Genomic DNA, 26,798 nt, shown 5'->3' with positions numbered 1-26,798 from the left:
AGTTCCCGCGAATCGTTCTTGAGAGGGCGGGTCACACGTGAGAAAATACAGTAGTTAAACCTCTTCATAATTAAATGGGTTACAAGAATGTACTTGGTATAACAAAGTGATTGTAATAACCTTTGAAATTCCCGTAGAGGTGGTCAAAAGTTCACAGGCGGCTGTACCATGTAATCCCGTGGCATCGTGGCCTGTGAACCTTTTTACCACCCCTGTACATGTATTTGACACATTGTTTTAGTCACTGGTAGGCTTGTGTGAATATTTGGGCACTTCGAATATTCAAGCAAATATTACAGTATTCAAATTCACTTCAACTCTATTTCGTAGACATGCATTGCCCAAAGTTGTTTTCTTAACATGGCTTCAGGCATTCGTCTCCTGTAATCTGGATTCTCTTGATGTGTGTGCCATGCCGAGTTCAGCATAGTATGCTGGAGTGTGAAAGATCGCATGAGTATTCCTGCAGTGGCTTTATCTGATGGGATGGTTGCTTGGGCGCAAGAGGTTGTTAGTTTTTCCACTGTGGCTTGAGATGAACGTCTCGCATGCCCACATCACATGCTCGCTGGAGCCTTCACAGAACTGCCCGCCTTCCCGTTCCGTTGAATGGGCCTAAAGAGAATCACTACATGTCCACATGTTCGAAAGCAAGCAATATTCGTCCCTGCCGGCATGGTTTTCGGGCAGGGTCGTACATTAAAGGGACACTAAAGGCAAATACAGTAGAACCCTGCTGATACGTTTTTGAAGGGACCGTAGGAAATAAACGTAAGAGACGGGAAACGTAAGAGCCGAAAAACAGGAAAAACGGCAAAATATTTAGTGGTACAGAATTTTATTTCAATTCTTACGAGCAGCACGAAAATTGGCGCGCTCAGCCGCGATCTAGTCGATGGATAGAAATGCGAAGCTTAGGACGGCCTCATCCACAGAAATGTAATCAACGTATGTGATTTTTTTATCACCAACAGCTGTAGGCATGAAAGAACTAAGCACACGCAATCACGACCGGCGCGGCGAGTCCGACCGCGAACCGCACGCACGACCATGCGAGCTCCAACCAGCTCGAACTCCTCCCGTTCTCCGACAAATAACGATGATGATGAGTCTACGCCAACGTGATGGCAAAAGTGAATGCCAATCTCGAAGGCCTTGCTTTCGCAAGCAATTATGTCATACACGCCATGTTTGTGCAATACAAATCTCAAAGGCTATGCTTTTGTCAATAGTAAATGCCAATCTCGAAGGCCTTGCTTTCGCGAGCAGTTACGTCATAGACGCCATCTTTGCAATTTGAATCTCGAAGGCCATGCTTTTGTTTGCATCAATTGATGCTTGCGCCTCTCATGCCGCTAATATTACGGTCAAACGAGGCCAAGCTGCGGGAAAATGCACCATGGCTGCTCTCTTTGGTAGTCACTCGGTCGGCTCCGAGCGCACTTCGCGACGTATCATACGGGAACGGTCCGACAGTTACGACGTAACAGCGGGGTTCCCAATACATTGTATCATATGGGAGCTATGCCGGGACCGGCGGAAAACGGCGTAACAGCCGGGAAAACGCAGCAGTGAGGAACGTAACAGCGGGGTTCTACTGTATTAAGTCAATGTTGATTGTTGAAATAGTGGTCCAGAAACCTCGTAGTGCTACTTTTATGCCAAGGAAGTGCTTATTTTGAAATAAAATCACGTTTTAGTGGTCCGCATTGTGTTAGCGCACTTCAAATCACCCGCCTGAAATGCACCTTTCACACGTCACTGCTGCCGTGCCCAACGTTGCCCGCCTTCGCTGCGCGGCCGCTGACACTAGTAGCAGCAGAGCGAAAGTAGCGGGACCCACAGCAGCAACAACGGCCATCGAAGCTTGCCGCAATCGTCGCAATGGATGTGGACGGAGAACTTGACAACGAGACATTGGCTCGCGACGCTGGGCTCCAATTCAGTCACTTGAGCCCCGATGAACGCGGTATGCTGCTGAGGGCTCGTAGTGCCAGCGTCGTTACATGCGGCATTTTGTCGAACTTTCTGTCAGAGCGACTTTCACAAGCGCGTAAAAGACACGCGGCAGTACACGATCCCGAAACTACCACTGAGACGCGACCGCGTGAGCGAAGCAGGGCGCCGGGTGAAGCGCAGTTCGGCGAAAACGGAACCTTTGAGCCACGCGCGCCGTTCCCCCATGGCAACGCCACAGAGGTTCTTTTTTTCATGAATCAAATGGAAACGAACAAACAGCATTTTATTATGTCTTTTGATGTACGGAAGGTTCTTTTTTTATTGCTGCTAGTTTGATTACTAGTGATTTATTGTAGGCAGACTCTCATACGTCATCAAGATCACTTCGAAAATGTCCCACTCGTGGCGCTCATCGTGTGATACATTTAGCTTAATTTCTCGGTAAGTAGGGCACTGCTGTCAATAATATTGCCGTTTTAGATGTTGTCATACATTGAGCTTTCACTCTGACATAAATTGTTATTTGCCCTTAGTGTCCCTTTAAGCACTCAGTATCCTAGTATCACAAGTAAAACTTTCCTAATTGAGCGACATGTTTTGTCTGTAGATCACATTCATTGTGTAATTTGGCTAGCTATCTTATCATATTGTGACGGAGGCGAGAGGTAGATTTAATGGGTATTTTGAACAGTGCAGGGGCAGCCAACCTTGAGGAGCCCAACACGCAAGCACCTCACGCACACTAGTCATCTTCGTCTTCGGAGAGCTTTGCACTAGCTGACGGTCATATCGCTTCGTAACAATATATAAGGTGTAATAAATGCTTCTTCTGTTTACTCGGCTCTGTGGTGTTCTCTTTTTCTTGAATGAGAGAGGCCCCACACACTACATCGTATCACTGTAGCAGTTCACACACATCCTTCAAGCACGGTTGATTCCAAACTCTGTGAATTAAGCTGCACGTGTCCTTTGTGATGCAGCGAGCTCCCGCAACCAATGGCTCAAGTACAGCGAGCCCACGTCGGGGCGGCAGACTTGGGTGCAGCACATGCTTTCCCAGTGGGCGGAGGGCGGCCCATCGTCCTCCTCTACACCGGGCAGCAACACACCGTCGTCACGCGACTGGCGCACACTCATGTCCAGCTGCCTGCTCGTGCGGCTCGAGGAGTTTTCCATGCAACAGGTGGGGTTTTCCAACCATTTCATTTTGAATGGGATAAACTAAAGGCTGCATATGAGGACAGTAGGGATGAAAGCACCTTCAGAACCATCACCTTTTATTAGAGCTGTGCGAATAGCAAAATTTTGGGTGCGAAGTGAATTCGAATATTGAGTCGTGAGTGCGAATCGAATCGAATATTTCTCGAATATTGTTCGAATACTTCGAAGCAAAATTGCAGAAAAAAAAGTTAGAGAGGATTCCTAAGCATATTCTTATGAGATAGCAACATAAAAGTGTTTTTTGCTAGGTTGATGAAGCACTGGTGGGGGGATCTTTCATAGTTGTCTTATCAAGAATGAGGCCATGTAGAGGCCGAATCCTATTTATGTACATGATTTGGTGCAACCAAAGTGTTGCCGACAACACTTTACACGTTATAGGCAAAGATGCCATTTCCTCAGCCTCTCCTCCTCTTTCAACTTCTGTGGAACCCCGACTGATGTGGCGGACAAGGGTGTGCTCCCTTCAAGTCCGGAGTTCCAAATCTGCCTCGTAGGCGTCAATATATAAAAACATCTGAAATTTTAGATGCTAAAAGGCTTCGGCGTCCGATTTTTCAGACTTTCTGCCTAAATTTCAAGCCCAAAACAGCATTAATTGAGCCCCCAACTCTGCCATGGAGACACCAGCAATGCTAGTGTCTCCATGTTGGAGCCAGCGTTTTCTTGAGTTAATACATTTGCGACCGTAGCAGGGCGTGAAAGGCAGCTTTGCCGCAATACCGGGGTGTGATGAGGTGAAGCATATTGAAAATCTAGCGACCACTTCCAATCGGACGTTGGCTCTCTCTTGGCAAAGTTCGACCGTAACGGAGCTTGAAAGGCAGCTTTGCCGCAATACGAGAGTGTAATGAGGTGAAGCATATTGAAAATCTAGGGACCACTTCCAATTAGACATCGATTGTCTCTTGGCAAAGTTCGACCGTAACGGAGCTTGAAAGGCAGCTTTGCCGCAATACCGGGGTGTGATGAGGTGAAGCATATTGAAAATCCAGCGACCACTTCCAATTGGACGTCGACTGTCTCTTGGCAAAGTTCAACCGTAACGGAGCTTGAAAGGCAGCTTTGCCGCAATACGAGAGTGTGATGAGGTGAAGCATATTGAAAATCTAGCGACCACTTCCAATCGGACGTCGACTGTCTCTTGGCAAAGTTCGACCGTAGCAGAGCTTGAAAGGCAGCTTTGCCGCAATACCGGGGTGTGATGAGGTGAAGCATATTAAAAATCTAGGGACCACTTCCGATCGGACGTCGACTGTCTCTTGGCAAAGTTCGACCGTAACGGAGCTTGAAAGGCAGCTTTGCCGCAATACAGGGGTGTGATGAGGTGAACCATATTAAAAATCTAGGGACCACTTCCGATCGGACGTTGACTGTGTCTTGGCAAAATTCGACTGTTACGGAGCTTGAAAGGCAGCTTTGCCGCGATACGAGAGTGTAATGAGGTGAAGCATATTGAAAATCTGAAGGGGTCACTTTCAAACGGACGTTGACTGTACTTGTTTTTCGGAAGTTCGAATAGTTCGAATAGTAAAATTTCAGTGCGAATCGAATCGAATAGCAAACACTATTCGAAAAATATTCGAAATTTCGAATATTCGCACACCCCTAGTAGAGCTGTGCGAATAGCAAAATTTTGGGTGCGAAGCGAATTCGAATATTGAAGTGTGAGTGCGAATCGAATCGAATATTTTTCGGATATTTCTCGAATATTTCTAGAATATTTTTCGAATAGTTCGAAGCGAAATTGCAGAAAAAAAAGCTAGAGAGGATTCCTAAGCATATTCTTATGAGATAGCAACATGAAAGTGTTTCTTTTCGCTAGGCTGATGAACCACTGGCGGGGTGGTGTTTCATAGTTGTATTATCAAGAATGAGGCAATGTAGAGGCCGAATTGTATTTATGTACATGGTTTGGTGCAACCAAAGTGTTGCCGACAACACTTTACACGTGATAGGCAAAGATGCCGTTTCCTCAGCCTCTCCTCCTCTTTCTGTGGAACTTCTGTGGAAGCCCAACTTATGTGGTGGACAAGTTCCAAATCTGCCTCCTAGACGTCGATATATAAGAACATCTGAAATTATGGATGCTAAAAAGCTTCGGCTTCCGATTTTTCACACTTCCTGCCCAAATTTCAGGTCCAAAACAGCATTAATTGAGCCCCCACTTCTGCCACATCTTTCATCTCCATGTTGCAACCAGCGTTTTCTTGAGTTAATACATTTGCGACCGTAGCGGAGCTTGAAAGGCAGCTTTGCTGCAATACGAGTGTGTAATGTGGTGAAGCATATTGAAAATCTGAAGGGGTCACTTTGAATCGCGCGTTGACTGTATTTGTTCGAATAGTTCGAATAGTAAAATTCCAGTGTGAATCAAATCGAATAGCAAACACTATTCGAAAAATATTCGAAATTTCGAATATTCGCACACCCCTGTAATTATGTCATTGTGTCATTCTTCACACTCGCTCGACCATTGCTACTGAAGTAGTGAAAGAAATGCTGGTTTCTTTTTTAAGTTGCTGGACATAGGATGTAAATCCATAAACATGCAACATCATGCGTGCCTCCATTCCTACTCCATACGTGCCACAGGGAACCAGCAATGCTAGTGCAGCCACCCAGTTAAAAAAATGAGCGTGGTCGTTAAAGGCAGCCAGTTCTGCTTTTAGAATCAAGTTAAACATAATATTTTGCTTGCCATGACCTTAGTTGATGTTACTGACGATATGCTTGTGAAATTCTCACATAATTTACACTCACCCTTTTTAAAGCCCTAATAAGGAAAAAAGGGAGAGTTATGCAAGTAAATATGATGCACTGCGTTGGTCTTCATGCAGAGCACAGAGATAGTTTCTTGTGCTGCCTGCACCAATACGAAAGAAAGGATATATTTGTAATTGATCCTCCCGGTTTTATAGAATTTGTTGGCAGACGCAGCCATATCTCTGGTTCTTTCAGGTTTTCAGCAAATGTTCGCACTCGATTGAACTTGAAGCAAGGACTTGGGTATGGCTGTGGTGTGTTCTGTGATTCTAAGGCAATTGACTGTAAGCTGGCGTCATCCTCATTGTGTGTTGCTTTCGTGTCAGGTATGCATGGCAGGGCGTAGCCAGCGTCGGCCGTTCTTGGCATCAGAAGGTGCCACTGTGCTACTTCCCGGGGAGGCCCTGCACCTCGAACTGACCCACTACTATGCGCGACCTTCGCCAGCCACGACGCCCGTCACGGCCAATGGCCACGTCAGGAGTCCGGGCTCCGGCAAAGGCAGCATCGCGTCATCACTGGCCGGCAGCTCTGTGCCCGAGCCGCACCTGTTTGCCTACCTGGGACCCACTGCATTGCGACTGGACCTTCCCACCGTGCTCTGGGGGCACGCTTTTCTGCACAGTGTCCACAAGTGCACGGTGCGTGTTGTGTATGTCATTTTTGTGTGCTGCACACACGGAAGACAGAGTTTCGGTACTGAAAACGCTTGAGTCGATCCTAATCCTTGACTTGGGTATCTGGTACTGGCACCTGCACATCGGCGCTCATGTGCCCTGGTGTATTCTTAGGGTTAGCTTTGTGCTTTGTGCACTGCCAAAGCGTATCTAAGAAGCCATGTAGAAAGAAGCACGTGGTTGAGATCTGTTCCTCCAGGAGGCACAACGATCCCAGCTACTCGCAAGAAAAACGTCCACTCTCTCAACGAAATAATTCAATTTATTTTCATTAATTATCCTGTCAGTTAATTGGCCCTTCAGTAAACTTAGGCCTTGATATTATGTATCCAGTATAGCTTTCAACTTGAACTGGAACCATCGATCTTGTACCAGTTTCATTTCCTAAAACAAATTTTCTGAATATTTGGAAAACCAGAAGTAAGAGCTCGACCTGAAGTGTTAGGAAGAGGAACAAGAGTGCCACTCGTTTGCTCGTGCCACTAAAACAGCTACCTCTTCTAGCTGTCTGCGACGTTCCCACTCATATTTCAGACGTTAAATTTTGAATGAAGTCTTCTCTATAGCTGCACTATTTGAAGTTAGGCTCATTACGTGGTCTAAGATTTTGTTGCAGTTGTCTAATCTCGTTTGCTGTCTTGGTGTCACGTGTGCAGGCGCACCTGTCCTGTGCCAATGGAGCGTCACCTCTGGCCGTGCGGGTTGAAATGATCCTGCCGAAGGTAAGGCAGCACCTAATTGGTGCTAAGAAAGATCATGTCTTGAAACTCTTAGCTTTGAAAAGTACATCAGTGAGTAAACATTTTTACACTGAGTAGACAGCTTTAATATGAGCTTCCGGAATCTAGGATACACTGACTATGAAACGGCACCATGCTACAGTCAGGTTCTATTAATTCATCCTTGACAGGACCGACCAAATCAAACTACAGTAGAATCTCGGTGATACAAATCCAGGTGATACAAATTTCCATCTGATAAGAATTCGTAAAATTCCCTTGCTGAATATTATTTTATGGCCCGAAATTCACATGCTCCAAACACTTTATCGTGTTACAACGGGTGGTACGACCTTAGGTACTGAAACTGTCGAGCAACAGCCAACAGCAGCATGCTCCAGAAGCTCCCGAAGTACATGCGCAGCCAGCGCGCATAGATTGAAAACAAAACTACCATTTGCCGCAACCGCTGCCGACACGATCAAGTGTGGCAGCGATAAAACTATAAAAGTTTACATGCATCCAACACTCACCGAGTCAAAGCAATGCTGCTTCCCGCAACCGCTGCGCACAAATCCGCAGTAGATTCAATCGTAAATACCAGCAGCGTAGTTCTTAAGGCGCGTGTGCGGCCGGCGTCTGTCGATTGAAAACGGAGCTACAGTTTGCCACAACCGCTGCACACTGCATGTTCGCTGTCGACACGATCATGTATGGCGATGGCGAAGGTGCACGCACATCCAACGCTCACCGAGTCAAATTAATGCTACTTGCTGCAACCACTGCGCACAAATCCACGGTAGACGCGATCATAGTGCCACGTGTCTTATGTTTCATGAGTTGAAGCTACACCCCCCAAGACTGTCAGCAACGCTCAGCGCAAACCGCGCCACATTGTTCGCGAAGCTTCCCGATCATTGTAGATCGTTTTGTTAAGATTGCGCGCCGCACGCGAATGTTCCAGCTTTGTCGAGAGATAACGCCGCCACCAGCGATATCGCTGGAAAGTTCGATCATCATCATCATCATCAGCAGCCTGTCTACGCCCACTGCAGGGCAAAGGCCTCTCCCATGTTCCGCCAATCAACCCGGTCCTGTGCTTTCTGCTGCCACGTTATACCTGCAAACTTCTTAATCTGTATAAAAGCCGACACGCTTGACCGCTTGTCAGTTGATCGACGGTCGACGCTCTGCTCGACGCTATCAGTGTATTGCTGTAGTTTGACCTTCAGTTTCCCGGCCACAAGTTCGGCCAAATAAACAGTTTCATCTCAGACGTGCTGACTGCTGTCTTCGTCGACGTCACGACCACGTGACAATAGATACCAACAGCATATTTTCTGAAGTCGTGTGCATGGCCAGCGTACATGGATTGAAAACTGAAGTATGGTTTGCCACAACTGCTGCACACTAAGCCACGTTCACTGTCAACAGGATCATGTATGGCGACGACGAAACTCCGAAAGTGCACATGCATCCAACCTTCACCGAGTCAAAGTGATGTTTGCCGCATCCACTGCGGACAAAACTGCTGTAGTCGCAATCACCGTTGGGACGATGTAGTTCCGGAAGCACGTGAGCAGCCAGTCACATTGATTGAAAACAGAACTACCGTTTGCCTCAACTGCTGCACACGAAACCGCGGTTGCTACTGATGCGATCGATAGCGACTACGCAGCTCCATTGGCACGTGGCTAATGCAGCGGTAGCTTAAAGGCAACAATGTCGTAAAGAGGCACAAAGCAATTCATCATTCTTGTTGTTCATTTATGACTATAGTGGAATGGACTTCGGAACTTACTTTTCATTTAGTGAAGATTTGATGTACACTAGAATCTCGATGATGCGATCACGGCTAATACGAATTTCGGGATGATACGAATTTTTCCTGTGGTTCCGGCCAAGGCCTATTAATTTATGTGCTTGAGTGCGGTTGTTACGAACTGATTTTTGGCCCGCGCCGTTTGATAAGAATAAACGCCACCTCATGGACGGCCACGGAAGAGAACAATGTGCAGTCACGCAATAGAATGCATACTGCGCTGCCAGTTTGGCACATTGCCAGCGTCGCCTGCGAGCAGCGTGCGAGTCTCCAAGGTCTGCGTGATATCGGAGGCCGGAGTGCACCTTTTGCTTTCTCTTGAAGGTTACAGATGGTGCTGGCCATGTTTTTTTTTCTTTCTTTCTGTGTTTTCCTTGGTGCGGAAGCACGGCCCGCAGGTGCTTCTATGCTTTTACGCGTGCCGTCGGGCGGAGAGGTTCGGGTGTTTGCCGTTGCTGTGCTCGAGCCCTCGTTCTTGCTTTGTTGTGATTGTGCCTTTTTGCTGAGTAGTAGCAAGTTCCGTCTTGCAAGCAGAAAGCTCTCTCCTTTAAGGGGAAACTGGACATTTTTCAAAAGGTCGATGAGGATCCCAAAAGAAAACGCGCGGAGTTGGCTAAGGAGCTAGGCCTCGCAACATCAACATTAAGCACAATTGTTGGACAGCGGGACTCAATAATGAAAAATGTGCTTTCATTCAACGTCAACGCGAGGCAAGTGAAGACAGCCCAACACGTGAAGCTTGAAGAAGCTCTTTTGATGTGGTTTAAGGAGATTACTGCAGCTGGTGTTAACATTGATGGCAAAGTTTTTCGTGAGAAAGCCGACGAGATCGCACTTGCTCTGCGCAACGATGGATTTCAGGCCTCACTTGGGTGGCTGCACCGTTTCAAGATGAGACACGGTCTCGTTTACAAAAGTGTTTGTGAGGAAGCGAAGAAGGCTGACGAGACCATTGTTAGCGACTGGCTCGCGAAGCTGCAGTCGCTCATCTCGTGGTATAAGCCTCGTGATGTTTTTAACTCAGATGAGGCAAGCCTATTTTTAACCTTGAGCCCAAGAAGAGCCTTTGCTTAAAAGGCGAAGCGTGCCAAGGAGGCCAGAAAAGCAAAGAGCTAATTACTGTTCTTTTGTGCTGTAACGCCGACGGGTCGGAGAAACTTACGCTGACAGTAGTTGGCAAATTTCAAAAGCCTCGGTGTTTCAAGAGTGAGAGCCATTTGCCATGTGTCTATCGCACAAACAAAAAGGCGTGGATGATGGCGGCCCTGTTTGAAGCATTTCTGTCGCTCCTTGACAGAAGGATGGCCAGAAGAATCAGAAGTGTGTTCCGATTCTTTACCAGTGCACCGCCCACCTAAGGCAAGTGACGCTCCAAAACGTCAAACTGATCTTTTTGCCCATGAACACGACAACGCACCTGCAACTGTTTGACGCTGGGATCATCAAAAACATCAAGCATCATTTCAAGGGCCTTCTTCTGCGCCGCCTACTTGCCAAAATTGACAGAAAACACGAAGGCGACCTGCGAATAAGCCTCCTGAACGCCGTCCATTTTATCGCTATGGCTTGGGATCGAGTATGCCAACTACCATAGAGAACTGCTTTGCTAAATGCGGCTTCTTCAGGAGTCCCGAAGAGGTGCCCTCAGAGCAGGAAGAGCCAATTGAAGGTTGGGAACGGCTTGATGCTGGGTGTACAACTGACAACTTCTGCACGACGGATGACAACCTTGCCACTTGTAGTGCTTGCACGGAGGATGTTGTCGAGGAGGTCGCATGCGAGGTTGCTGATTCCAGCGATGATGGCGACGACATAGAGGAGGGCGACGGTGAAGGACCACGACCAGTGGCTGAAACGCTGCACGCGCTCTGCGTCCTGAGGTGTGCTATGGCCACTGGTGAAATCAGCGATGACACGTGCACGCGTTTTTATGGATTTCGAAGAAGTCTGCTGAGTGACTTTGACGAAAAAAAAGAAGCAGAAAGACAGATTTTTTCTGAAAGAAATAAATTTTTTTGACGTGTGCCTAAAAATGAGTTGGCCTCTGACTCTTTGTTAATTTAGCTAGTTTTACATGTGTTTTGGTGATACGAATTTCGGCTAATACGAATATTTTTCGTGACCCCACGGGATTTGTATCATCGAGATTCTACTGTACACGCTTGCGGCAGCCAGCTGCTCTGTTTCTTTCTGTTTGCGTGTGTTCCAGAAAGAGATACACGAGTTCTTGCTACGGGTATAAATGTTTTGTGCATGTAGTGTAGTTTGAAAACAGATTTTGCTAGCTTTTGACGATACGGAATTTCGGGTAATACGAATATTTTCGCTCCCCCTTGAGATTTGTGTCATCGAGGTTCTGCTGTAATTATTTGGTGAATCAAATTAGACAAGAGACAGAAAAAAAAAAGAAGCACAATGCTGATTTATTTAACAGTGTGTGCCTTATTGTAATGTGCTCCTAAATTGAGTGCACAGCCACTTCTTGTGTGTTAAAACTAGAAACCTAACGTAGAAAGGACGTTATATGTTCTAAACACTAAAGTTATCTAATGTGCACCTGATTTCTTTATCAAACAAAACACGGCATGCTATGGATTCTAGCGGTAAAGAAAGCTGAAATGAGCAAACTTCACCTTCCCTGAAGAGAAACTTATTCAAACCTTATTTTATAATCATTAGTCGGAAAAAGATGAAGGCTTCGACTGATTAGCAGTCATTGAACAAGGAACGACTGCGCAACAGTCACACGTAGTATCATAGTCCATGCTTAGACTAATGACTTCGAATTCGAATAATAAAGTATGAGTGCGAATCTAATCGAATCATTTTCGAATAATTTTTGAATATTTCTCAAATATTTTTCGAAGACTTCAAAGCGAAATCACAGGAAAAAAAACGTTGCAGAGAATCCCTAAGTATGTTCTTATGAGACAGGAACAGTTACAAGTTACAAACATGGTCAAAGAACAAATTTATTCCTAAAGGGGGATGCAGCTTTTGTATCGCGAAAAATAACCAAAAAATCGATTTTCGAAAATCACAGTTTGAGTTTCCGTAGCCCTTTTTCTGATTCCAAAATATCGTCACTGAAAATTGCGTACAAGTACGGCAAAAATATTTTGTGCTTGTCGAGGTGGCGAAAATTATTGCGGAAATGGCAAAAAAAGAAAACTGCGTTAAAAAAAAATTATAGCTCCACAATGGCGCAAGCGAGCACCGCCATTTTGGACTCGTCGGAAAAGCATTTCTCCACCTTCAAATTTCCCACTTCAGCTAAGTCCTCCATTCAGAAAAAAGCGTACAAAAAGCAAATGTTTGAAGTTCGTTCCGAGGCCTTCGATTGGCTGTGCCCGCCATGTTGCTCCAGCAAGCCTCACTATTGGTCCAATCCTCGCTCTGCGAGAGCGTCGTCTGCTGCTTGCACGTCGCAAGGTCACAGCTGTCTAAAATTGCACTACTTAGTGACGCGTTCACACTTGTTCTTTGATCACAGGTCAACGACCATTTAGAATATAATTACGCTTTAGTTTGGCAGCTGCTAGCGGAAGCTCAAGCATCAGATTGCGATAGTGTGCTGCGCTCGTCGCGAACATCGAAAACGTGTGTTTGGACCGACTGCTCTGCTTATCAGCATTTCGCACCTCGTGACGAAGACAGTGACGGGACGACTTTTCATACTCGTGATCGAGCATGACGTACTTTGAAACATTGGGCACCACGGCCACGCACATCGCGACCGAGCTTACTGCTCGGAGTCATAGCTAGGCCTAACTCCGCTCACTGCGCCGATGTACGAGACGAATCTGAACTCTGCGGGCAAGCACATCGCGCTAGCGGACACGTGAAAGCGAAGAAGCCGCAATGTGTTTCGTCGCAAGCAACGAATCACATCTCCCTCTGGCTCCTCGGAACCGTAGATGGGTATTTTGCACATAGGCAGCGGACCCCCCGGCAAGCTCGTCGCGCATCGACCGCTCAGAGCACCAGTGGAAGCGGCTAGCAGTTTCGCACGTTTGCCGCACGTCAGCACCCCAAAACTCAAGACAAAGCATGCTGCACGCCGATTTATCATCTTTATATTTATTTTCCTTTATTATAAACCAATATATTGATTTTCCGGAAGTTCGACTACTTCGAATAGTAAAATTTCGGTGCGAATCGAATAGCAAACACTATTCAAAAAATATTTGAAAGTTCGCATATTCGCACACTCCTACTAAATACTATTGAAAAGTGAGCCAGCATCAATGTTTATATGAAAAAATATTAAAATACATGTCTTTCGTGCCAACTGTACAACTATGTTATAAAATTTATGCTTGGTGAGTCACATACAGAAAGATGCGGATGCATTTTTGTAAATAAAGACTTCCCACATTCTGAAAGCCATCTGTGTAAACTGTGTGCGAAGTATTATAGGTTAAAATGTGCGCGACTCTAAGAAAAGAATGTGGAGAGACGTGGATGATGCCTCGGCATGCAGGTCGCAGTGCCCCAGTTTGAGCGCGAGCGTCCTCTGTGGCCCGAAGAGCACTCCTCGGGTGGAGGGGAAAGCCGGGAGTTGCAGCTGGGCTGCTCGCGGGCAGTGGCCACCAACTGGCGTCCAGCCGACAGGGGTGCCTGCCTGGAGGCCCTGGGCAGGGGTCCTCTCTTCTTCGAAACTACCAGCTTTCCCTGGCGGCCCGATGGAGGAGGGGCCAGCCCCGATCCCCCGCCCGTACACCCATGCTTCCTGCAGGGACAGCAGCAGCGCTCCAGTGGTGGGTGGGCACTCTTTATTCTCTGTCACAACAACCACACAGAGGGTTGTAAGAGCGGTGGTTGGCTGAAGCCACCTTGAGTCCACGAGATCCAGGTGAGGCAGAAGTTCGGAGGAAGATGGAGGCTTCGACTGATTAGCAGTCATTGAACAAGGAATGTTGCTGGAGCCAAAGTTTCGACAGGAGTGCTTGTCTCCTTGTCTTACAGCCGTGACAAAGACAAGCGCCATCCAAAGGAAGTAGTGTGATTACTCTGCGAGTGATCACACTACTTGCTGCCCTGACGAAGCTAGTACAGTGTAGCCCGGTTATAACGAAGTTGGCGGGAATCGGAAATTACTTTACTATAACCGCTTTTTCGCTATATCAGAACTAAAAAAAAATTCGAACATTATACAGACCAATAACAAATTTTATTTACACCCTCTGGAAAAAGTGGTCGAGGGTCCCCTGCACACGTTTCGCGAGCGCGCGTTTTAGAACAGTGGCCTCAACGCTGCCCAACAGAGCGCAAACGTCCGGTTCGGAACTCGGGTACATACGCAGCAAGTTGACAGCTGCGAGAGCTGCTCCAGAGGTCGCGGGCTGAGGTGCACCGATGTCGTCACCTTCCGGGTCCGAGGAACTGCTATTGGCGATTGTTTCCTTTTCAGAAACACTAGCAACACTAGTGGCAAGTTCGTCGGTGGTGAGCTCCTCAGTTGCGACGAGGTCTTCACCTGCTAGGGCAAAATCCATATAATCCAGCCCGCTTGGGACAAGGCGTGCATTGCCCGCGGACTTCCAAGGCTGTCCCAAGCTCGTCACTGCCGCGGCATCACCTGCTGCAGCTGCATCGATATCAACTGCTGCTGTTTCTTCTCCGGCAGCGCTGCTGCCCTGCAAGAAACCTGCTTTCTGGGAGCAGTGAAGTATCGTCTGAGACTTCAGTCCCTCCAGGCTCCACTTGCGAAAAATATCGCCTTTACCAGAGGCACCTTGAAGTCAGCTGATCAGATGTTGATGAGCAGACGCTCGATGACACAGTGGATGATAGTGCACCTTAAAGTTGGCGATCGCTCCCTGGTTCATCGGCTGCATCTTGGCAGTTGTGTGCGGAGGCAGGAAAAGCACCTCTACAGCGCTTAGATGCGCGTTGACATGGTGTGCGCTGCAATTTTCAAGCAGCAGCAGCACTTTGCTCTTCTTCGCGCTCATCTCCTTGTCAAACTCAGTGAGCCACTTACGGAAAATTTCCCCTGTCATCCATGCCTTGGTGTTGTTTGTATACGCTACTGGCATTGATCGCACCTTGGCAAAGCCCTGTGGCTTCTTAGGCTTGCCGATGATCAAGAGGGGCCGCTTGTCTGAGCCATCCATGTTCACGCACACCAACACTGTGATGCGATTCTTGCTGTTCTGTCCTCCCATGCATTTATCAGTCCTCGCCACGAGAGTTTTTGCTGGAAGCAACTGATAAAACAGCCCCGTTTTGCCAGCGTTGTAGATATCCCTCTCGGCATAGGTGTCAAGAATGCGGCCTCTTTGCTTTTGCATCCAATGCTGGAGACCGTCCTCGTCAACGGATGCAGCTTCACCGACAATGCTTTTGTACGTGATGCCATGGCGGTCTTTAAATCGCTGCAGCTATCCGTTGCCTGGGTTGAAGTTCTCGTGGCCGAGAACAAACCCCAAATGTTTGGCCTGCGCTAGCAGGATTGGCCCACTGAGTGGGACGTTCTTCGCATGAGCATCTACAAACCATTTGTAGAGCGCTGCTTCTACATCGCCGTAAGTGGCAGCGCGGATCCGCTTCCGCTCACCGCTGCCAACGTCGTCGTCCAAAACAGCATCAATTTTACTTGCATTCTTTATGATAGTCGCCAAAGTCGACTGGACTATTCCATACTTTTGCGCAATGTCGGTCTTCTTGTTTTTCTGGCGAACTTCATCCAAAATGGCACGTTTCCCTCTGAGAGAGACCACCTTTCGTTTGGTCGTGGATGAGGTGGACATTTCAGGTGTCACTGGACTCGACATTGTCGAAAAGTTCTGTCAGTGCACAGGGCAGGCTAAGCTGTTACCACGGAGTCCAGGTGCGCTGCGATTATCCGCTTTTCATCCGTGAACTGAGGCAACAGGAGTGCACGAATGATTCTGCTGTTCTCTGTTCAGACTGTACAACTCTACTGCTTTGTTAGCGCAGGCATGGCAGGCTTAGGCAGGCTTAAAGTCCCTGAAACATCGTAAAGTAGCGACATATGTGCATAAAAGCGCACCTTCTCTGCCCTCTCCGAGGCTGACGCCGCGTCGGCATTGGCCAGCTGCCGTCACGTGGGACCGCTTGGAGCGTTCGTTTGTTTACAGTCACTCGCGACTGCTATCTTTGCTCTCGAAACGCGAGCCCGCTAGTTCTGCCGCGCATGTGTTTTAGGGATACGCACTTTCCATTCCGCATGCATTGTGCTCTAAGATACCTTGCACACAAGACTAACGTCACGGTTGGTTGACATGGGCTTCTGCTGCGCTTTCGGATGCCGAAACAAATCAAGTGAAGGTAAAAAGCTGTTCATGATACTGTCCGGGAAGGGCAACGAGTTGCGAAGGAAGGCTAGGTTACACCGAATCGGAAGATAGAACTTTCGGCCGACGTTTTCAACGCAACTATACAAAGTAAGTTGCTGTCCTCCCACTATAAGTACTTGTCAAGGTTCGCGCAAATCGCTGCGTGCTATAACACCGTGGACATGTCTCAGTTACTTGTGCAGTACGTCGCTATTACTCACACGTTTTATTGCTGCTTCTGCGGAGTTTGTACTAAGTGTTTTTCTTTTTCAAGAATATGTGGTTACGCTTTCTGCTTGACGTGATGCGCCTACTGGTTTGAGTTTGCAGTATTGGTTTGTGCTCCTAGCATGGCACGCCGACTACGGAGGCACGCCGGCTCACGATCAAAATTGTGATTGCGAAACTTCAGAGATTCGGTGCAATTCTTTTGAAGAAACAAAGCTGCAGTGAGGAAGCTCACATTAGGAGTGGTACTCTGTTTTTGTTGCATGCTCGGTTTCCTTTTTTTTTTTTCCTGGAGCAAATAGCTTTCTCTGGCTCTTTTACGTCGACAGGTCCGCCGGTGGACTTGCGATAGAAGGTAGGTAGGCAAAGCATGCGTGCCCAACCGAGTCGCAAGGTGTGTTCATCGTTTAGGAACCTCACGTACACGTGTTATTTAGCGCGAAGGTTTACGTGCGTTTCGTGTGGAGGTTTATATCCGCGGGTGGCTTTCCGCCGCGGTGGAGCAGAGGTTGCAGTGCTCGGCTACTGACCCGAAGGTCGCGACCGACCGCGGCGGTCACATTTCGATGGAGGCGAATAGCTTGAGGCCAGTGACCCGTGCGATATCAATGCTCGTTAAAGAACACCAGATGGTCAAAATTTCCAGAGCCCTCCACTACAGCTTCTCTCATAATCATCGTGGTATTAGGACGTAAAACACCAGATGATATTATTATCCCCGAGTGGAGCTCTCGCGAAGGAAACGTTTACGGTGGCAGCCTAGTTTATTCGTTCGCTTGCTCGTTCATTGAGCAGCGAGTATAGTTCGTATGTCAAGTACGTCTACGAGGCACACTTGCGCACTATGGTTGGTGCGTCTAATCTCTTAACGAATCAACCAACGCTGTCTAAATGTATTGACTGGAAATGATGTACGCCTTCTGGCGCATTCTTTCAATGAAGCTCCGAGCTGCTACTTGCACTGACAGTGATTTTCTAAATAAATAGCAGTCGCCACTCTTAACTAGCATAATACCACCAACACCCATTGCCCATGTGTTTCTTGCACTAAAAAAACTGTCCGCACCCTTTGTGGAGTCTTCTTGCCCCTCACCATTAACCGTCCTCTGGCTAGTTTGCTCTTCCTTTCTTAAAAACTCGGCGCTCGTCACTTTCCTATCAAGGGTTCTTTTTAATAACACGCACGCGATTCGTGACCTGGAAATACCGCGCGCCCGGCGATAATGCGAGAAAAGACACGCGAGGTTGATGGTTATTGTTTCGGGACAGGAATACACCCCATAGCACGCCCTTTTTGTGAGGTTGCTAAGCAGTTAACAGGAAATAGCGAGTGCAGAGATTTGTTGAAAAAAAAGAAAACAAGTGAGCCAGATGCTGGATATTGTTTTGTGGGAAAGAGATGCCTCAAATACGCCCTTTTGTATTGCAGTGTACAGTGCTACATAATAGAGGCTCGTATAGCGGCGTTACCTATATTTACCCAACCGATACTTCGGAAAGGCTACCTCTAGTGCGTACTGGTAGCCTCAGTGCGTCATTAGTATGCGCGGCAAATTCTCCACGCGAGGACGACGTGTACAACGTATAGGTTTCAGAAGGCTTCATGTAGAGCGGGACATTAACGTTCAACATCACACATGTCCTTTGCAAACGTGTCCTAACATCTCCTAAACGACATATAATTTTAAAAAAATATGATACAGTGAGCTAGACGGCTAGTGCGAATGCTTAAAGCGCGCCGCCTGGCAAGCGCGCGATCCCTTTGCGAAGCATCGTCTGCTACGCAAGAGCAAGGCAGGTGGCGCTATGCTCGAAAAGAGAGTGCAAAGGAGAGGAGAACGAGAAGGAACGCGAGCGGAGGAGGAAAGTGTCACTACTTTACGAAGTTTCAGGGGCTCTAGGCAGGCTTAGGTGGTGGCGCCGCGCCATGGAGAAAAAGCAATTTAGGAGCGCACCTACTTGCTTCACCTTTTTACCACGATGAGGCATCACAAGCGGAACTGGGCAAGGGTGGCCCGAAGCGTGGGGCAGCTTTCTTGTGAAACAAACTGGGTGACTGAGTGTGACGAGATAAGATACCAACAACCTTTTACCCGGCGGTTGGCCTGCCTGGCACTGGAAAAAAAAAGAGTTGGAAGCATTCGCTTGTTTTGGAGACGGCGACCGGGCGACCGTGTGATAAGGTGAAGCAAGCTTTCACAAGGAGCCAAGCGGGGCGAAAGGGCGAACGATGCCGGAGGAGGCTGCCGGGAGCCAAGAATTGGCGGTCTTTTTTACCTTTTTGATTCATGCGAAAGCTCAAAATGATGTTCGATGGAATTTTTTTTAATTTTTTCTCGAAAAAAAGGCTTCGCTATATCCGCTGAGTTGCATGTAGTTACTTCGTTAAAACTGGACTTAAAAGGCATTGACAATGCGGAAATTAGAACAGGAAATCAAAATCACTTCGTTATAACTGCTATTTTGCTGTAAGTTGGTTCGTTATAAATGGGCTACATTGCAGCAACTTTGGCAAATCGCGCCCTTGAGCTCCAGGGGCACCCAAGCACAGCGACAATTGGACATAACGGCTCACCAGAGTGTCCCGTTGCCCACCAATGCGATTTGGCAAAGTTGCCATAATACCCCCGTCACACGGGGTAACTTAAGTGCACTTTGAGGGAGTACACTCCGTCGCTAGTGTCATTCGCACGCTGTCACACGGGAATGCTTAGTGACACTCGCTGCATAGTGCACTTGCCGGTGAGTACGCTCACCAAACTCACTTCGCTGCAGTGGAGTATCTAGCCTCAGTGGCAGTGGCTCGAGAATAAATAAGTGACATTTTGGGAGCGCAAGTGCACTCGCTCAAAGTGACAATAAATTTGCCAGCGTGACAGGGGTATAAGTCTCGTCGGAACATTAATATCTATAGTGACATTTCTTCTTGAACCATCAACAAGTTTTGGTAACCAGCTAAAAAATTTCATGCCACCAGTGCTGAGGGTATTTTTTTCGCTTCATTCTCTGTTCTTAATTAAGTTGTGTTTAAGAAGGAGTGGAGCCCTTGATCCATTCCCTTTCTTTTGTTCTTAATCAGTGTAAATTGTACTTAACGTCCAACACCACCTCAACTATTTCTGTAAAGGTGCGTTTCACTTTTGCGCTTTGAACGAGTGCCACAGAAGTGGAATCAGAAGTCCTTTATTTTTATCTTGCGATGTTCCAGGAGACCCCGAAGCAGAGGCGTCTCTATGGTCGGTGCAGCTGGATCCCTGCTGGGCAGAATTTGTTGAACGACCCGGGTCAAGACCGCGTGCATTCGTGGAGCCACTGCCGCTCACGCTTTGGATAGCTGCACCAGCAACACTTGCATCACACGTGCCGCTGTTGCTGCACGTGCCAGCGCCCCTGCGGCTGCAGCTGGGGCGAAGGGAGTGCGCTTTCTTGCTGCGGCTTGCACGCTCGGCAGCCATGCTGCAGGAGCAGGCAGCTCTCGACCGACTGGTGCGTGTGCATGCCTGGTCAGGTGTTCAATCGTATGGAGGAAATAAAACTTGGGAGGGAGCATTAGGTCATGCAGCCAGTCTTGGAAAGCGTCCTTGCAGCCAACAGTGTTGGCCTGACATGAGACTTTTTTGCATCACGATCATACGAGAAATGAGATTTGCCAAGAGTTCAGGGTTTGGTGCCCAGTAGCTTTTAATTGAAGCGTGCTTGTTTGGCTGGGATGGAAGAGGTTTCAAAACAAAACGAAACCAGAAGTACTAAAACCTACAGCGCACTTTGATGTTTTGATCATGTGTTAAGCCGACCCAGTAGGCTTCAATCGCGTTGTTCAATGCTCCCTGCTAACTTATTCGTTCCTCTATGCTTAATTGGCTTATGGTTGACTTTAGCTCGGATAAAAGTAAGAAGTTCAGGAAAGTCTTCCTCTAACTCCACGTTGTTCCCCCTGGTGGGTGTTTTTAAATCAGAATGAGATGTCTATGACAGTGTGAGGCCATAAGAATGTGGGATGGAGAATGGGTGGCGAGAGAGGAAAAGGACGGTGGTGCTGAAGTTGCGTACCATCTAGGCTCTTTTGCTGCTGCTTGCTGCACATGTAGGTCCACTGCGCTCCTTGGAGTATGGAAGTAACATGATAACTGTGAAACTATTCGCTTCATCAAGGGTTCGGGGAAAGTTTGAAGTGAACAGCATAAAATGATCTGTAAAGCCAATGGGGTCCCCACTGTCCCCAAATTAATGCTAATACATTTCTCTTGCATTTACTGTTTAATCAATGCTTGATGCTGACTTTTTTTGTGGAAACGTTCCTATAATCTGTGATTGCCAAGAAAGACTTTAACTGATAGCACTCAATTGAAAATCTTCATTCAGAATGTTCTTTGGAGATGCATTGTTGTATTGTGTACAACGGGACACCAGCTTGTAACGGGGCAGCAGCCACTGAGATATGTCATTCCCTGCAGGCCATCCTCGGTCCTAGTGGCCGGGCACCTCCATCTGTGAGTGTGACGGCACTGTGGCCCCGTGTGGAGGTGACATTGCTACTGCCACCTGCACCCACAAGTGCAGCCGGCGGCTCGGCTAGCGATGCCTCAGAGCGGCCCTCGTCTTCCACCACCACTAGTGAAGCCGACGAGGTTTCGCCACACGGGGCAGTTGACTCGCCAGACTCTCCACTGAGACAGTCGCTGCCAGCTTCCATCAACGTGCCTCCATCAGTCCCACTGGGCTCGGGGGAGGCGACCAAGACGGCTCCCCCGTGGACCCTCCGCAAGGGATTCGCTACCGTTGTGTCTGGAATAGACGCGGTTCTTGCCAAAGGTGAGTGAAGCTGCTGAGGCACTATTAGATGCTTTGTTGGGGCTCAGTCTGAATTCAACATGCCCCAAGCCCATACACCATCCATTATCAGGGAAGATTGTACCAACTGATCCCCTCTAATCCATTTCTGGACACTGAACAGAATTGTAGAAAAATCAAAACAATGAACTGTTATTAGATGCGAAGCAGCTGTTTGACTCACATGTGTAACGCCGTACGTTACGTGCGTCCGTACGGATGCGCCGCAACGCGTTCCCCTCGCCGTAGGTGTTGGAGCGTTGCCAAGTAGGTCACGCCACAGCTTTGCATTGACATCACGCTCCCCTCGCATGCTTCCCTCGCAGGTGCACGCTGACGTCACTCTCTCCCTCACCCGCAGCATGCTCGCCGTAGCGCCCGCAGCTGCCGGCTGCTCCGCCAGCTCGCAACACCTTTGAATGTGTCACTTCTCTCTCTTCACCCGTGGTAGTCAAGGCGAAACACGCACCTGCTCTGGTCCAGCGCCCATGTCTCGACTCTGAAGAAACAAGGACTACGAAGTCTTGCCAAACGCTTTAATGAAACTTGCATGAAACCCAAACCGCCTCCCGTGTCTTTGCGTTTCAAACAAACGTTTACTCGAGTAAACGCCACACCAAGTTTCACTTCAAACCGTTCTTCCAGCACCCGCGTCGGCGCCCGTTTCAATCGGGTCAACGCCGTGCGCACCGCTGCTGCTTCGCATCCCATCAGGGTTCGCTTCGGGAAGATGGTCCAAGTTTTTTTTTTCTCTTGAAAATTTGTGTGGTTACAGTAACTGAACTTTGATGTGATGGGGAAGTGGTTAGAATGAGTAGCATACTTCATTATATCGAAATATGAACTTTTGTGCAAACTGCACCTACTGACAGGCTCCTTATCATCCAGAAAGGGTCTTAAAAATTGTCCGATTAACCAGGAAAACTGAGAAATCAAATTTCAGTCACAAGAAATAAGTTTTCGTTATGTTCAGGGGCGATGACCACTTTTACAGTTTGAGCTGCAGTAATGCAGCAAGCCTGAGAAGATGACATAATGCAGAATGCCTGAGAAGACGACATGTTGGCAAGTTGGAAAGGATGCAAAGGCCAGGCCTTTGCATCCTTTCCACCACCACAACTTGCCAACATAACCATCACCCAGAGTGCTACAACAGGGAAGGCTATGTTCACTGGACGGATTCACTGCCCTCTATAATTTCTTATGAATGCAGCATGAAAACCAGTCAGGTCCTACTTTAAGCATGGAAAGGAAGCGATGACTAAGTTATAGCAACCCTCTTCATGGCCACCACTTCATGACATTGTGCGAGTTTTGCATCTGGTAAATTGAGCTAAGTACAGCCCGGCACAAAAAGTATCTCCATTGTGAATGTAATTGGGGAATGCCTTGGTGGTCCAGGTGCAGCGGATGGTGAACTGGATTCTGTGGCAGACGACGACAGCGTCTCCCTGCGGAGCGACCTCTCGTCGGACTCGGACCAGCTGCTCCTTGCCACCGGGGCACTGGACGAGGTCCTGGGTCGCGGTGGTGCCGCCGAGGTCGCACAAGATGCGGCCGAGCTTCTGGCCTTGGATCATCATGGAGGCAGTGCGCAGGCCACCGCCATGCTGGAAAGTGCTGAGTGGCATAGTGGACGTGTTGGGGGAAGCTCGGGGCGTCCCTGTGTGGCGGTGCGCCTGCACGACCTGCAGCTGGTGGGCTGGGCAGGCCCCGACGGTGCCACCCTGCTGCTCCAGAGTCAGCACCTGGCTCTGGAAGAGAGGCACACTGCCGCAGCTGCCACAGCCGCAGGTTAGTCGGGAGCACATGCAGTTTTTTAGAGAGGTCTCAAGTGTGTGGCTTAAAGGGACACTAAAAGAAAATGTCAAGTCGACGTTGCTTATTGCAGTGATTCCACTCCTGTGCCAAGCGCGCCAAAGTGCGCCAAATTGTATTTACTGCGCCATCCTGATAATATCGACGTAAATTGCGCCAAACTGCGCCAGAGGTGGGCTTGGGGGCGTCTATCAATGGCAATCGCACCGCAGGCACGTCAAAACATGTGCGCCTTCATCTTGGGGCCGTAAAAGTCACAACCACGGACCATGAATTATTCCGCTCAATAAACAGCGCTCACGCAAGCGTGCCGAGTAAGCCATGACGACATGCATGGTGCCGACGCAGCTTCTGTTCTGCAAGTCGGCTTGACAGCAAAACGCGCTCTCGGCAGAGGCTCATGTCTTCTAATCCACTTGGTAGCATGAAAGTGTGGCAGCGATTCATCGGCGGATGTCGTCTGTTCCAAAAACGCTGCTGGTAGCTCGTTTCAGGCGTCGCACGGCACGTAATGAAAGCAATGTTCAGTAATAACTACACGTGTGCCGCTAAAATGTGTCACTTCTGTTTCTGGACACCGTGGAATGAAATCTGTGATCACTAGCAATAGACATGTGGAACAGTATCGAACTTTCCGTGCTTCATGTCTATGGAAGAGCACGTGAACGGTGGGAATGCATTGGCATTTTACCTGAGATATATTTTATCCATGCATCTTCATCCAGAAATACTTTTTCGTAATTTCTTCCACCAGTACATCCGGGTTTGTAACCACTCTGCGGTAAATACCTATTAAAAGGCCCTGCCCTTTCGAGCTTGTGAGTGCTAAGGTTCCGATTCGAATTTTTTGCTTGCTTTTTTCAAAGAAAGTCACATTTTCACCGCAAGGGTGAAGCAGTGAATGCAATAACAAGGATCTGATCTCGCGTAACTCTACAAAATGCTGATGTAAGAGAATACGGTCGCTCCAGGGAGAGATGCTCTTTCCGCACAGTCTGTTCGCGTTGAGAGCGCAGCACGTAGAAGGGTATACGAGCCGCCCACTGATGGCTGCCGAGATCGCCACCGCGCCCTTAGAATCAAATTTCAAAGTTGCTGCTCGAGCAGCGCCCCCCCCCCCCTTCGCGTCTTTTCATGCTCGTGCAACAGGGGCGGGGCGTTTCCTCTCTGCTTCGACGCCAGGCCTGCCAAGCGGGGTGATGTTATCGCATGTGCTGTCCGAGCGAATGAGATGGGCCGGCGATCTCTACGTCAGCCGCGTTCGTCGGCCCCGCTAGCGCGCTTTTACTCGCGGTAGAACATACTCTGCACCGGGGGATGCTATCAATTTGGACTTTTATATGGGACATGATGGCAAAAACCCGTCGAGAGTTTCCGTATAATTGCTATCTCAATAAAATGCCATCTCATTAATAAAAACATGCCTCCTAGTCGGAGCAGCCGCAATTGTGTCTTAATATGCGCAGCTGTCCATAGCAGGGCCATCGCTTACAGCCCACTGCGAAGCGGCTACGCCATGTTACACGCCTGCCCCTCACTTTCCGGGGTCCATAGCTGACGATTAAAAAAAAATCTGAGTTTCGCTTAAGGGGCGAAGCAACAAATGCGATACCAACAATTTGTATGTATTGTTATATGAAGTAAGGCTAGCAGCTAACTCTTTTGGATCCGATCTCGCGTAACTCAACAGAACGCTGGTTTAAGGGAATATCGCCGCTCCAGGAACCGAAGCGGTTTTCGTGCTGCGAGTTCTCTAAACACGAAGTAAGCGTTGAGAGCGCAGCAAGTTTACGAGACGTCTCCTGATGCGCGCGTGCCAGCAACTGCGCCCTTCGAGCGATGCAGTCCCCCCCACCCCTCCCCTGGCATCCCTTCATGCTCCTTACGAAAGACGGGCGGGGCGTTTCCTCTCATTTGATGAGCAATCGACGGCAGGCCCGTATGCGGGAAGATGTTATCGCATGTGCTCTCCGTGCGACTCATTTAATCTCCGCTTCAGCCGCCTTCGTCGACAGCGCTCGCAAGCTTTTATCCGTGGGTAGAATGCGCGGGGTGATGTTATCAACTTGGACTTTATACGGAAAATAACGGCGACGGTAAAAATCCGCCGAGTGTCCGTATAATTGCTATCACAATAAAAATAAATAAAAATTTGAGGAGACGTTCCACTCTGTGAAGTGGATGATAAGCGAAGCTGTCTCGCGCATGGCACAGAGGTGACACGATGGAGGACAATTTGGTGTGTAAGGCCAGGTTGTTAACGGCCAGGCTGGCAACGTTCATTAAGCAATATTAATGCGAAAGCCTTAGATCTATGCTTCATCAAACACGAAAATTGTAGTAGCACAGCTATTTGGCCTAGTTGGAGACAGTTCATCCTTGAGAAGCGCGAAAGAAACACAGGGACTACGAAGAGATTGAAAATTGACCGTCGGCGCCATGAATCGATTTATGAAAAGAATAATCATCACATGATGGCGTCATCATGACGTCATCGACTGTCAAAACTTGTGACGTCATCATGACGTCATAGATCGTCAGAACATGTGATGTCATCATGGTGTCATATATGTTAATTTCACGTGATGAGGTCATCACATGACATCGTCGCTTTGCACTGCTTTCATGATCAGTGGGCCGATCATGCGCTTTCCTTCTCTAGTGCACTCCAAGATATAAAATTAGCTGCTCCAGAGTGCTCCCAGATGCAAAATTATCTGCTCTGAGTGCTCCAAGATGGAAATTTTTGCTGCTCCAAAGTGCTCCAAAATGGAAATTTTGCTGCTCCAAAAATTGCTCCAAATAGGAAGTCCTTGGTAGCATCACTGTTATTGAAATAGCCTTCCAAGAACGTCGTAGTGCTTGTTTTTTGCCAAGGGAATACTTATTTTGAATGAAAATCACATTTTAGTGGTCCGCACAGCATTAGCGCACTTCAAATTGCGCACCTGAAAAGGCCTCCTGATGTAGCATTTGCCTTGCCCAACGTTGCCCATTTTTACTGCCCGGCAGCAGACGCTGTGGTTTGTGCTCTGAAGGGCACATTACACAACATCACATGGACAGCGGATTTTGTTGAAATTTCTGTTAAAGCGACTTTCCTGAGCGTGCAAGTGCACACACAGCAGTATGCGATAACGAAACTACCACTGAGACGCAACCGTGCGAGCGGAGCGCTCTCCTGCGAAAACTGGAACTTTTACACAACCCGCACCGTTCTCCACTGTAATGTCAAGTTTTTTCCATGTATCAAACAGAAATGCACAAGCAGCATTTTATAACATTTTACCATGCTCGGAATGTTCTTATTTTTATCATGAGTAACTTGAATACTAGTACAGTATAACCTCGTTACAACGGATCTGTTTACAACAGACATTCGGATATTAAATACTAATTTGCGGTGTTATGCCGACCCCCGTATTTGTTCCATTGATTGAGCTTCATTTACAAC

At 48.0% G+C, this 26,798-nt stretch overlaps 1 protein-coding gene across 1 annotated transcript in view; it reads left to right on the top strand.

The window, feature by feature from the left end:
• Nucleotides 1–26,798, top strand: part of LOC119383861 (UHRF1-binding protein 1) — a 71,415-nt gene that overhangs the window by 26,934 nt on the left and 17,683 nt on the right. Inside the window, exons 9-15 of the mRNA XM_037652131.2 lie at nt 2,940–3,142; nt 6,273–6,587; nt 7,280–7,345; nt 13,648–13,924; nt 19,905–20,182; nt 21,151–21,508; nt 22,928–23,320. Of these exons, the coding sequence (XP_037508059.1) occupies nt 2,940–3,142; nt 6,273–6,587; nt 7,280–7,345; nt 13,648–13,924; nt 19,905–20,182; nt 21,151–21,508; nt 22,928–23,320 (1,890 nt within the window). The remainder of the gene's footprint in view (nt 1–2,939; nt 3,143–6,272; nt 6,588–7,279; nt 7,346–13,647; nt 13,925–19,904; nt 20,183–21,150; nt 21,509–22,927; nt 23,321–26,798) is intronic.

This window comes from Rhipicephalus sanguineus, chromosome 2 (genome assembly GCF_013339695.2).
Source record: "Rhipicephalus sanguineus isolate Rsan-2018 chromosome 2, BIME_Rsan_1.4, whole genome shotgun sequence".
Classification (NCBI taxonomy): Eukaryota; Metazoa; Arthropoda; class Arachnida; order Ixodida; family Ixodidae; genus Rhipicephalus; species Rhipicephalus sanguineus.
Note: the sequence above shows the minus strand (reverse complement) of the source record. Positions and strands in the feature narration are given on the sequence as shown.